The sequence below is a fragment of the Lissotriton helveticus genome, chromosome 7, assembly GCF_964261635.1.
Source record: "Lissotriton helveticus chromosome 7, aLisHel1.1, whole genome shotgun sequence".
Lineage (NCBI taxonomy): Eukaryota > Metazoa > Chordata > Amphibia > Caudata > Salamandridae > Lissotriton > Lissotriton helveticus.
Genome location: NC_136068.1, coordinates 144,613,380 through 144,627,665, shown reverse-complemented (window position 1 = coordinate 144,627,665; position 14,286 = coordinate 144,613,380). Strand labels below are relative to the sequence as shown.

The following is a 14,286-nucleotide window of genomic DNA, read 5'->3' as shown; positions in this document are numbered from 1 at the left end:
GACGTCGAGCGCTTCTCATGCGTGGAACGGCTATCTCTCGGCTCTGGCGTCGAACGCCGCCTCCTCGACGTCGAGCGTTTCTTCCTCGACGCTGATCGTCGCCCCCTCGACGACGAGCGGCCAGACCTCGCCGGCGAGCATCGACTCTTTCTTCTCGAAGACCGCTTCCTCACTGTCTTCGACGCCGAGGGTCCCCTCGACGTCGAACTTGTTGACGGCGACCGGCGGTGTCGCTTCGACGGCGAGCGCTGGTGTCTTCGTCGACGGCGATGCCTCGACGTCGACGACGACGCCGACGGCGGTGACTTCGACGGCGGCCTGGCCAGGCCTCTCGACGTCGATTTCCCACGCTGTCTCGACCCGGAGCCCCGGGGAGAAGGGGAACACACCGTCGTCATCCCTCTCGACGTCGTCGTCGATGCTATCGACGTCGACGGAGACCGGGACCTTTTGCTGGTCTTCCTGCCTCTGGGGAGCCCCCCAGAGGCCTCAGCAGGGGCAGAGGGAGCCTTCCCAGCCTGCCCAGACCCACCTGCAGCCTGCAGACGCCTCTCCTCCAGGCCTTGGAGCCTAATTTTCTGTCTTTCCTTCAGGGTCCTTGTAGAAAAGGCCTGGCAGATGTCACAATCTTCAGGGACATGCTCATCAGGGAGGCAAATAATGCAGATGTCGTGTGGATCAGTCTTGGCCTTCTTCCTTCCACATGCTGGGCACTTGTCGAATAAGGCAGGCATTTTAGATCCCTAAAAGCCTGAACAAACACACAGAAGTGAACGGGAAACACCAAGAATCAAAGCAGAACACTTTTAAAACCAAAAAGTGTCAAAAAACTCCAATAAACCCCTGAAAAGGGGAGAGCTCAATGCACAGGGTCCTGTAAGCAGGAGCCGGAAAAAAGAACTGAAAGTAAGTTGGACCTGCTATGCATTCTGGGATACTGAGAGAAGGTTCTGGAAGGTTCTCTTAAAGGCACAGTATCCTATTTAAGCCACATAATGGCAGCCTATGGGGCTTGTATGTCCAGGCCTTCCTCTCTATCATTTCTGAGGGGTTTTGCAGTGAAAACAAGGGAAATCTGGACAGGCTTTGCTGTTTGTGGATTTTTGGTGGAATTTCTAGTTGAAGTACTGGACAGTGTAGCCTGTGGATATAGGCTGCATTATTTGTCTTTAAATTTTCTCTTAAGTGTCTTTGCAGTTCTGCAATTTTCTGACAACTTAAGAGATTATTTTTGATTGCCGGGGTCCACGCACATGGGCGGGACTATTCACTAGATTATGACTATACACAGAGATCCCCTACTACAGAACAGCTAACTCTGAAGCTGCCGGTTCTTCCAACAGTGATTCGGGAGGAACATGACTGGCATACTCCTGACTTGGAGCTAGTCACTACGCCAAAGAAGTGGATTTGTGGCATTGCTAAAGAGTGCCTGAGCTAAACTCCCTATTGATTTGCAGTTGTAGTCATGGCAATTGCCTGAGTGTGCCCAAGAAGTCTACGCCAGGGAAGAAGAAACCTGTGAAGTTGAGGCACTTGTTCCAAGTGGACCATAATTGACTCACATTTTTGCTAGCCCTGGCCCCTGATGGCTGCATACCATGTAGATTACACCGCTGGAAGTAAAGCTGCTAGTTCAAGGAACTTGTGACTGTGTGCAGAGCAACAGAGTGGCTGCCTGTGGCCCTATCCCAGAAGCAAGCTTGATTGTATAAAGCTGCCAATGCCCCACAGCACCTTGAAGCAACATGGCTGCCGACTCAAGACTAATGGCTCAAGGAGGACAGCATCAATGCCTCAATCCAGAGAGGCCAGAGTGACTGAAACAAAGGCTCACCCACTCCAGATGAGGAAGGCCCAAGTTCAACAAGTGGGTCTCCAGCCATCAACTTTGTCTGCCAGAAGAGCACCACCACCTGAGGTCAGTTGACTACTGTTACTGCTTCCAGAACACTGTTGTGCGGACCAATGCCTGTCCGCCAGAAGCAGAGTAGACAACTGGTCTTATTGCAGCCTGTGCAACTCTTGCCCCATCAAGGGAAGAACACAACCTGAAGTGGGGTAGGCCAAAGCAATTGCCACTGTAGAAGCAAACTAAGGGTGAGAGATTGAGAGCATATTATTACTGCATAAAACTCCCAACTAAAGGCAAGAGAATGCTCCACTTGCACAGAGACCCACGCCAGAGTGACCTTAGAGTAAGGGATACGAAAGGGGCAAAGGGGGGGCAAACACTTTTTGTGTTTGTGTGTAGTATTCAGTTTTACTGTATATTAAAGTACCTTTCTGTACAAAAGATAAGTATTGGGCTAGACAATTATGTTACTGCTTTGTTGAGTGCTGAGCCTGTTCTACTACCACAGTATCCACCGTGAGAAGCCAATGACTCATCAGGATCACTACCACTAAGAGTCTACTTGGCCCAGTTTGCAGAGCCTTTGTAGGACGGGCCACAGGACATCAGAAGCAAATGACCACAGCCCCCACGGTGGTTGCACAGCAACCCGCTTCTGCTCCACAGTACCTAAAAGGGTCTCACATTCATTGTCATTTTTTTTACATTTTACAAAGCCAAACCACAATGAGGGCTTTATATATCTTTTCATCATTTTAGGTTTTTAGAAATTGTAAAATAATGTCACTCACACGAGAGGATTTTACTCACAGCTTTATATCCATGCTTTGCTTGGCTGAAAAGAAAATGACAGAGTTGCTATGCCAGCCCTACAAACTTCACTTTTATGAATAAAGTAAGTGCTGCCAAGCTCTAAATGAGATCCCAAGTTTTTAAATTCCATCTATGACCTACAGATTAATGTTGTTCTACTAACTCTTGTATTTCACAGACCAGTTCTAAATCACCATGAATTACTTAGCAGTTGAGGGGAAGCCAAAGTTGTGCAATACAGGTACTACAGAGTATATCCAAGTATTTAGATTTAATGAAATCAAAATTAGTATTTTATTTTGATAGCAGGCCTGCATTAATCAAGTATACTAAAGTTACTGACCAGGGATTTTTGCTCTAAGGGGTACCAGAGTTAGAAGAGACTTTATGCAGAGGAAGAGCATGGGACATCTTTCCATTAACAAAGCTGAAACCATGCAAGGATCCACTTAGTACTGTGGGGAAAAAGTATAAGTACCCATCTGTGCACTGCTCAGACAAACAACAAGCATGCCTTGGTGCCAGTGATGCACAATGTATTAGGCTTTGTTTGGGTAAGACAGGAAAGATGTAGGAGGAGGGAGGTATGAAGTAAAATGATTTGTACAGAACAGTGCATATATAGAAATGCGGAGACAAGTAGAATATAAGGGTTAAGACATTTTTGCGAACGTCGTAAGGTGAGATTGAATTTCTCAAAGAAGTGATTGGGTTTCAGGTGCTTTATGTGCATAGTATGCCATGACTAGTGCAACACTGCACATTACTTCGGTACGGTGCTGCACTCATTTATTCTGCTGAGTGATTATAGAGTCCCAGAAGACAGTTGAGATAATTTCAATAAAAAAAGAGAAAGAAACAAACAAAACAAAGAATCTTACCAAGACTCTGATGGTCTGATGAACATTAGTTGGTCTATTTAGAAGAGCTTGCACAGGAATTTGAGTGACGTGACCTAATTAAATGTTAAAAATAAAAAAAAGACACTACAGAAATAGTAAAAAGGGCAGAAATTACTTAAACTCAATAAACATAATAAAACAATGTTTTAAGTACACATTAAAAAACATGCACAACCAAAGTAATAATGCTCACATTAGTGATCTCAAAACCTAACATTCCAATAATTTACGTAATGCATTTTTAAAATTTTCAAAGGGTTATTCAAGCAAAACACATTGGGCCCGATTCACAAAGGTAAACTGAGATGAAAGTCTAACGTTACGACTTTCCATATTCACAAAGGGAATGTACGAGTAGTAAAGTTAGACTTTTGTTAAATTTAAGTTTTGGTCTTAAGTTTAACTAAGCCAAAAGTCTAACTTTACTATTCACAAATGCCCTTTGAATATTGAAAGTCATTAATTTAGACTTTCGTCTCAGTTTATCTTTGTAAATCATGTCCATTCAGTGAATATCAGAATTTTTTATTAGGACTCAGTCAAAAAAGTAATCCCCCTTGGGTCACTTAAAAACACTGAGAAGCTCCTCATTTGTTTCAGATACCATAAGAAAGGAACTGCTGAAGTAAGGAGGAGTTAGTTAAAGAAAAATTGCCTGTGACCTATGTATAAAAAGGTACACAAAGGGCCTCTACAGTTATTCTTGGAAACTCGTTTTTGAAGGTAATTAAGGCTGCACTCACAAAGGTAGCAACAAATATATATTTATAATGATAGGACAAGGCAAAAATCTTTTTGTTCTTTGTGTTCTCTCAATACAGAGGCGTATACTGGCATAAGTTCCCCCAACCATTGGGTGTGAAGAAGAGAGAGGTGTTGGAGGTAATTTATTTACTGTTATCGGTTTGATATGAAAATACCCCGGATGTTCCTTTTTTCTCAAATAAGGTGATGAGAGATTTTTTTTTTACTCCACAGTATATCCTCCTCAAATATGAAGGGTCCAAATGCGAGGGAGGTTTATCCACCTCTAAATGTGTACCTGCAACGTTATACCTACTGTTTTATTTGAAAGAGCACCTTCGATATAAACAAGGTATCTTTATGCTGGTATCCACTACTAGGGGCACCAGTGGGATTTATGCAAGACTGTGTCTGTAAGTGGTCTGATACAGGACTAGGATACAGAGAATGTCCATAGTCTGAGGGAGGTATACTTAGCTCCCTGATTTTAGTTTTCTAAAAAGTCTTTAATTGTGGCTATTCTTTGCCAATACCATGTTCTTTGTATGAAAGCTGGAATGTGCTGTTGTGTGCATCACCAGGATATAAACACTGTCAAGAGTAACTGTTTTTATTTCTTATTTTGTTTTTATAATTATGCACAGATTTGTGTTTAGGTCTGGAAGATATCGTCTTTGTCCTGAAGAAGTTGGCATGTAAACAATAATACCAACGAAACGCGTCGATGCTCACTGAGAAAAGGCACATTTTAGACTGTGGAGACATTGGCTGTAATTATGAAATTATTTGCACAAAAATCAAATGTTAATCAAATGATCTTGGTCTGATGACTTTGCCTTTTGTATGACTAGAAAAAAAAAATCTTGCAGATTCTCCCGATATTGTACTGAATTATCAGTTTTAATGTTTTGCTTACATTATATGTGTTGTATGATGCTTTTATTGTGATGAAATAACTTTTTAGACATTTTATGGAAAATATTTTCTGTGTATAACCACTTTTTTGGTTATTGTTAACACAATATCTGTAATTTGAATTGTTAGGCATTGGCCCTTTGATGGTGGTGGTGTTATGTTCTGGTGATATGTTTATGAGTTTGATTGTATGTGTTAAAGTGTTTTAAGTGACCCAAGGGGGAATAATTTTTTGACTGAGGTCTACTTGGTGCCCTACTCCTTTGGTGTTTAAGGGGCTCCTCTCATTGATTTGAGATTTTCTAATAGGCCTACAAGAAGGTGTGGCAAACTTGTAGTACAATACAGCAAAGTGAATTATGCAGTGAAACGTTCCAAAATTTTTCACCTGATGTTAGTTTCCTGAGTTTGTAACAGTGACACGTCCTCACTACACTTTACGCATCTTGTAACATGGTAAGTACAAGTGCATTCATCTACTGAGTTTTCTCATGCGTTCCACACTACTTTCAGGGAATTGGAAAGAAAACACAGGAGTATGCAATTTAATGGCAGAGTAGGATAGAATTAAGGGACTAACTAATGTAGGTTAGGATTGGAAGGTAGCATTATGAGGGTAAGTGGAGGTCCCATCAGTCACTGTGTGCTTTATTAATGATTACGCTTTTTTATGTGTTTATTGTGCACATGGAAGTCATTCTTGACTTCAAAGACTAATACGATGCTTGCTCCACATACAAGTTAACAAGACTTCCTCTACTTCATCTCAAGTTAATATGTGCCTACAAGTTATTCTGGGTTAGGATCCTGAATAGGTCGCAAAGCTTGATGGCCTGTAAGGGTTTGTTGCACAGCCAGTCTCTCATTCTATTTGTCTCCAGCTTCGTCAATCCTAATACTCTGGCTTATTACATGGGAGTCCATTGTGAGTCAATGAGAGCCTGTCAAGCTAACTCTGCTGGGCACAGGGTACTCCAGGGCGACTGAATAAACCTGTAATCGAGTTATGTCCTTTTGCCGCTAGAACTAAAGGAACCAAATACTACTAAAAGCACACAGAATTTACAAAAACATTCAAGGCCTCCTCTAGAAAGGTGATATAAGTAAAGATAGGCAGATATAGTTATACAAACAAATATATTGCCAATGGCACAACATTTAAAACAGTTAATACTTTGTTTAACCAACAGATTTTGTTTAATAAACAGAGAATACATAATGAGTAACTGTGCAACGTGACCTATACTGCCATTGAGGAGTTCTGGTGACATTTGAAAATCACAAGGCCGAAGGGTCATTGGTTATTTAAATGTAACTGAACCCTGTGACAGCAGAAGTATGAATGGTTTAGAAATGTCACATGACCCGAGATGGCAATATGGGACTATATAACACATGTTCTTGTTATGCATTTTTAACAGTACATGATTAACTAAATTATTTTTGTAAAAAGGTTTGAGCATGTGTGTGCAATCTGTTTAGTACCCATTGTTCTCATAAGACTGCACATATGGCTATCAATGTTTTAAGAAATGTATGCTTTATTGGGGATAAGCTGCTAATATTTAAAACGTGTTTTGTGGAAGAACGAGTATTATTAGTTACATTTTAAACGCAAAGCTCATTGCAATGAAAGGAAAAACTTGCATTTTAAAATTCACTCTTCTTTCTTAGTACTTGTATAAAGAAAACAAAATGCAATGGTGACAGTGTAAGTTTTAGCTGTCAGTGTTTACTTTCACTCAAGGAAGAGGATTCATTAGCCGATGCTTTCACCAAGGTAGGGCCTGAGAATGAATGGCATGTGCCATTTCATAGAAACCATTTCATAGAAAGTCTCCATTTCAACGTTTGCATGCTTATTTCTTAAAGGTATGAATCCAATGGCTGCGTGTTTTACATTCAGAAAAACTTTTTTTATTTATTTCTGTGCTTTTTTATTTCAGGGAACATTATTTCAGATGCATTCCTTTTACACTGTAATTATTTCAGATTATTTTTATTTGCTGACCCTTTACCAACTCTAAACACCAAACAACCTTAACCCCCTCGCAACTCCAAAACACCATCCAACCCCTCACCCCGCCTGCACTACATACCTTCTTGACTCCTAAACTCCGCCAATGCCTGAACACTAAAAGCCTGTTTAACCCAAAACTCCACCTATCCCTGAAGCCTAAAACCCCCTCAATACAACTAAACTACATTCATCCCTTAAAACCCCTCACCACACGTAAACTTCATCCTTCCACGAAACCTAAAAAAAATAAACCTTAACCTCCCCTAAATATCACCCATCCCTGACCCCTAAAAAATTATCCCAACCTCTAGACTCCACCCATCCCTTAATCCTCAACACCCTTTCTACAGCTAAACTCTACCCATCCCTGACCCTTGAAAATTCTTCACTGCCCCTAAATTCCACCCGTTTATGACCCCGAATACCCTTTCTCCACCTCTAAACCACCCGCGGTCCATGCATGTAAGATCGGAGGGGTGGGTGGGGCTGGTTATTTCGACAGACGCAGACGAGGGAAAATGATTTATTTATATCATTTTCCCTCATGGTCGTCTGTTAACCCCCCCCCCCCCCCCACTGATCTTACCTGCACGGGCCGCTGCAGCAAAAAACAATACTCATTACTGAATACCCTTCACCAGCCATAAACTCTGCCCATCCATGAACCCTAAAAACCCTTAAATACACCTACATTCCACCCGTCCCTGAACCCTAAAAAGCCTGCACTACCCCTAAACTCCACTCATCCATAAATCCGAAAAAGCCTCCACCCAATTCCTGACCCTTATAGAATCCTCATCACCTCATAACATCAGACATCCCTGAACTCTTCACTACCCCTAAACTCCATCCAAGTTGAATATAATGTTGGATTTTTCCTCCTTAAAATTATATTTGCTTTAAAATGCTTTCTTAAATTTTCAATTTATCTGTATTTCCTCAAAATGGTCTTTTCATGACGGCGTTTACTCCAATGTAGTTTCTAAGTTTTCATTTTTCCATTTATTCACATACATCAGCTGATCAGTGATCTGGGAGGAGCACTGTAATTGTTAAAGCATTTCTTTGCTTCAACCAATTCTGAAAGAAAGCCGAAATGCCATATTAAACTTAAATTAGTTAGTTAGCTTAATTTGTGGGCTAGCTTTGTACCGAGGCCGCGCCCTATTGACGAGAGGTGCAGGCTGCTACCCGGACGTGCCGACGGGCAGGTGTGGTGAGTGTGAGGTGGGCGGAGACTGGCTGAGGCCGTGCAGCTGGGCTGCTGCGAGCTGTGCGGTCAGGGAGCAGGGAGCCGGGAGCCGGGAGCCGGGAGCCGGGAGCCGATTGAGGTCCGGTTTGGGGGCTCCAGCAGAGCGGCGGTGTGCCGGTAAGTCGGCTAATTGCGTGTGGGAGGGAGTAAGGGTGTGGAGAGGCGCCCCGCCACTGCTGTGGTAGGGCTGGGCTGGATAACCAGCAGTAGGAGCTGCTAACAAACGCGATACAAGCCCTCTGCCCTGAACCGCACGCACGTCGCATAGAGCCACTGCTGCCTGCTGCTGAGAGATCCCCAACCCTGTACATCCTGTACATCCTGTACAGTCACCCTGGTATCTCCCAGGTCTCTCTTGTGTTGCTCCTGACTTACTCCTGATTTACTCCAGAAGGCCGCCCGGCGAGCAAGCTCCCCTGCGGCGCCCTGTGTCGGTTTTCCCGCGCTACCTCACCTACTGGCCTGGCTGTCGGCCGTGTGAGGTATCTGGCCGCCCTTTTCAGCTCTGGGGCTGCTCCCCACGCCGTCCTTCCCCCCCCTTATTTTAATTTGTTTACGGAAGCTAAATATCTGGCAATGGATACAGCGATGTGAATTAAAGGAAGACATTCAAAGTATTCCTATTCTCTGTTAAATACGAGCTCTGAAACCACTGGCAAACAATCAATAGGAAGGCTTATCCATGTAATATTATAAGATTGCTTCATAGGTAAATAGCGGATAAACAGGATGCTGTCAGGTAGTAATCACTCTGGATGTTTTTGTCTAAGGAAAAGCACAGGAGTATGAAATTGCCATTTAAGGATAGGAGGGCCTAGGTAGGTTTGTCATGTTCGTCAAAAAGTTCTGATTATTCTGAAAATGCCTCCATTGAGTCTTACTTGATTCTGAGGCCCCACTGGCTTTGTCCAGGTCAGCTGTTCCAGCTTGTGGAGTAGCCATCAAATGCTTGGGAAGGAACAAAATTAAAGGTAGATGATCAAATCAGTGGATCACGAGGTGATGCTGCCAATAATCCACGTGACGTCTGACAGGGGAGATGCTGATTGGGCAGTGGCACAAAGTGGAGCAGCACTTTTTCAGCCATGTGAATTGATGTGACTTTCATGGGGATACAAGCACTGGCAGTCAAGTGCAGGCATAGTACACATGGAAGTAAAAAGAAGGCACATCGGAGGTGGAGGTAAAGCACCTCAGGCAACTCACCAAAATTAGCAGTTCGCCCAAGAGGTTTGAGGGCTCTCCACTCCAGCCACCACATGCAGCTTCAGTAATGGAGCTTCCTCCTCGGGAAACCTGGAAGTGCCCTGTTAAAAGAGACTGAGGAATATGTTCTTGCTCAGCACGTTAAACCCATATTCTAAAAAGCGGGGGAATTTTGTGGAAACAAAAAAAGAGATATATGAACATGTCAATTGCGCTACTATGAATCAAACCCTCCATACCATATTTCCCTTTAAAACAGTACTTTTAGTCCAGTATTTCCACTTTATTAACATTTTAAATTTTGATGTTTATGTTTGACTCCCCACCAACTGGAATACCTGTTTGGGTAATACAGTGGAAATATTGGACATAAAATCCATATGCAAGTCGGATGATCCTGTGGCATGCCGAAGATGTGGGGAACATAATGCAGAAATGTTGCACATGGTATGGTAATGTGCATTATTAGTGGAATACTGGAGAAAAGTAATATTCTGTATAAATGAGGCAACAAAAGATCAATTGAGTATACTCCCACGGTCTGGCTGCTGTTTTTTTTCCAAAACCTACAAAGTGTAAAAATACTAATGGATTTATTGATTCAGCTTTGGTGCTTGCAAGACGTGAAATAACTATGAACTGGAACACGCCCACGGGTAAAAACGTAATTTGAAAAATAAATATGTGTTGTATACATACTGTAATGGGGACTGGATGTAAGGGAGGGTGGTGGTAAGTTGTTTAATATTGTTATGCATGTCGTTATAAATGCTAATAGCAATTTGTTTACAAAACAATAAATGCACGTCGGATGATCCAACATCCGTGTGGCTGCTAAGCGACTTGGGGAGGAGAGCCCGACTGTGATGATACTCTCCACTCCATTGCTCTGGTTTCTCTTTCCCCACCCAGCTCCTACTTTATCAAATATCAAACACTTTATCAAATATCAAACATGATTTGAGTTTATACACCTTTGTCTTTTATTTAATCATTTCTTCTCTTCTTCTACTCTGCAATATCGTTTATGCAGGTCATTGTTATTGTACTTATGTTGAAAGTTATAAATAAAGTATGGGGAAAAAACATTTGTACAGATTTCAGATATTCCTCAATATTTTTCACGTTCTATAAACCCATGTTTTGACCTTGATTAGACTGCAGCCTCTGCTAGTCTCTACTCTTATTACCAGTTCTGCCACCTCAAGCTTCTTCACTGCCATCATCCCCTAAGTGTCATCCCTCAAACTGATCTAAGGTCATAAAGTCTTCAAGTGACACAGTCTTTGGCACTTGATAAAGCTGTGGTCTATAAGAACTTCAGTATAGGCAGTCTACCCTAGCAGAGGTTGGAATGGATGATTCTCCCCTATACTTTACACCAGCTGAGCCCAAACTGGTTAATTTCTCCTTCTGACTCAATTGCATTTTGCCATACACTTACTTGGGGCAAGGGAAGTTAACTAGGGTGCTGATAAAGTGATTTGGCTCTAAAGTTGTAGAAAGATTATCTAAGCAGGACGAGTTCTGGGTGTGCATGCAGCGGTCACAGCCTAGAAAAAGAGAGGTCGTCCAGCAGACTGCAGAGTAAATAGAAACCACAATGGGCGAAGTAAGAATGGGCACCCTCTTGTCCCACATGGAGCGGCAGATATGAGCATCCACTTCCACGGCAGGCGGAAGATCTTTAGCACAGACTGACAGAAGCTCAGAGCAAGAGCAGAGAAACAATGAAAGACGACGCAAGCCTTGTACATCTGGGCAAGTCCACCAGCACACATCGATTGTGGCAAGTCCGACCAGAAATGGAAAAAGCACACAGGAAGAAAGATGAGAAAGGAGGGGAGAGTAGAACTTGAAATTGGAATACAGCCCAAATGAAGATCAGCATACAGGGGCATAGAACAGAGATCAGAAGTAATTAAGCATCAGCCTTAGAAAACAGGTGAAGATTAAGCCTGGCAGACTAGTAGAAGACGCAAAAGGACAATTGATGGACAGAATGCAGAACAATGTCATGCATTCACCCCAGTACAGAGATCTGGGCCGGAATCCATCGTTTTTTTGCTCACCATGCCATTCCAATTTGGACCCAGCCATATGCAAATCAGTCTTGACCCTGTGCCCAATGGGAACAGTTCAGCCCTAACTGCCAGACCAGGTCCTCACTAGACTGGAAACAAGCATCCTAAGACCAGTTTTGGGGTTGCCCTCATCAGCCAGGATAGCTTGACTCCAGTGGCATGGAGAGCACGGGACCCACGTCTGGGCATACTCGTCCCATTCAGGGTGACAAAAGCAAAAAGAACAATTGATGGACAGATTGCAGAACAATGTCATACATTCACCTCAGTACAGAGATCTGGGCCTAAATCCATCGTTTTCTTGCTCACCATGCCATTCCAGTTTGGACCCAGCCATATGCTAATCAATGAGAATAGTCCAGCCCGAACTGCCAGACCAGGTCCTCTCTGTACTGGAAACGAGCATCCTAGGACCGGTTTCGGGCTGAATGAATGATTTATTCAGCATTCCGTCCATCATTTGTTTGCGTAGCACTTTTCACCCTAAGTGGGATGGGTATGCCCAGACGTGGGTCCCTTGCTCACTGTGCCACTGGTTTGGCAGTTCGGGCTGGACTGTTCCCATGAGGCACAGGGTCAAGACTGATTTGCATATGGCTTGGTCTAAACTGGGGTGGCATGGTGAGCAAATGAACGATGGATTTAACCCAGATCTCTTGACTGGGGGTGTATGTATGATTTATTCAGCATTCCATCCATCATTTGTTTGCGTAGCAACTAGTAGAAGAGTCACACTGTATAAGAAAATGGAGACAAAGATATCCATAATGGTGTTCACAACCCAGAGGAAACTCAAATCCAGTATGGGAGTGTTCCAAGGATTTACCGGAATGTGAGGTGGTTCTCCATTGGCAGAGGCCAAAGGGGGAAGGATAGAGGCTGCATGTTATCTTCCACTTGTAGAAGGGCAGGGAAAGAGCTCCTGGAGAATTTGGATACTCTGGAGGAATTGCTCAGGACAGCTCTCAAGTTTTTCAGGTAAAAGAGTGGATCTGATAGAAAGAGGCATGTGAAATGAATGAGGTGAGGACCGACTGCAGGATTTCCAAAGACGAGTCTTTTGTGGGGCATCAGCGATAACAGTACGATGCAAGATGCAGACCACTGAGGCCAGCCGATCGACTAGCAGAATGACTGGACAAATGGGACACTCGATGTGGAGTCAGGAACCACTGTACACGTGCAGCTACGGTGCACTCATAGCTAACATCACAAATCTCTTCTAAAGATCATGCAACAGAGGGGAAGAAGAGCGCTACATGGGTAGACAAGGACCCCATGGGACTTACGTCAATAAGAATCGAAAAATTAGTAATAGCCTGAAGCAAAGACTGGATGGAAGGCCTGAACTTTCAGGAGGAACAACAGTGAGAAAGGTAAAGGCCAAGTCAGTTCAAAAGCTTTATTCGATTTGTAAAACAAACCATACAAGCAGAACAAATTTACATATGCAACATACATTTCTAAAATTACATCAAAGTCACTAAATCTAAAAACTATTTAAAAACCGTCGTAGACATAATATGTAATATTCTAAAAACATAAATTGATCAGAAGAGTTAGGGTTTGGACGACACGCATTCTGTTGCCTAATAAAACTAAATTCATTTATAATACATACAAATATACAGACGAATATACAGACAGGAAGCCAAAGTTAAAACAAAACACGGTCAGATGTATCAAATGACTATGGCTTTCCTGGCAGCTGTACATTTTAGTATATATGACGCTACGAAAAAACAGGTATCCAGGTCCTTTAAGGAGCATAATAGCTGTAAGGCATTCTTCGTAGAACGAACATTGTTTTTTAAAAAGACAGGTTTTAGGTATATTACCCTAAAAAAATGATAAAATTTGCAAAACAATAAAAAGTGACAGCAACTCTGGCGTGAAATGTTATCACAAGGGCATACGGTATCAGATCTGGCTTTCATTACGGGGAATGCAACGAGGTGGTGTACGATTCCCAACCGTAAGCGTGTTAAAACAAACCGGTGGGAATTACGAGTGACGCCAGAAAGATAAGGTTGGAAACCGGTGATTAAATTGCAATCCCGGTAAAACATCACAGATTGTAACGTTCCAGACACCCTTACACGACGCTCCTTTTTATAATTTAAAAACATTTGTTTTATGACATTTTTGGGGATAGAAACAACAGATTTAGGGTCAAGAAATATGTCAAACTGAAATAGGAGATAAAACCAGTAGTGTATGTACTTGAGCCACATGATACGTGAGGAGTAGTCCAACCTGAGACAATCAAGGATTATCTCCTGGGTAAATAGTGTTTCTGTCTTGGCCCAGATTGAGCGCCATAGCAGCAGGGGACGTAATGCTGCTAAATCCGAGATAAATTCGATTCCGACTTCTTCGTGGATTAGTTCTACTGATGCTGAGGGTGGTACACATAGCAACTTTCTGAGGAACTTGTTTTCATCTCTCTGCACATTTGGACCAACGCAATGTCCCCACACCCCTGCACCATACAG

General features: G+C 42.8%; 1 protein-coding gene across 7 annotated transcripts in view; it reads right to left on the bottom strand.

Moving 5' to 3' along the window:
• The window catches only part of EFCAB8 (EF-hand calcium binding domain 8), a 1,715,964-nt gene that overhangs the window by 1,090,027 nt on the left and 611,651 nt on the right, over window positions 1–14,286 (bottom strand). For 6 of the 7 annotated variants that reach the window (XM_078651814.1, XM_078651813.1, XM_078651812.1 and 3 more), the window contains one exon: window positions 3,550–3,623. The exons of the other annotated variant lie outside the window; for it this stretch is intronic. In XM_078651814.1, coding sequence (XP_078507940.1) covers window positions 3,550–3,623 — 74 coding nt within the window. The remainder of the gene's footprint in view (window positions 1–3,549; window positions 3,624–14,286) is intronic. 7 annotated transcript variants of the gene reach the window in all.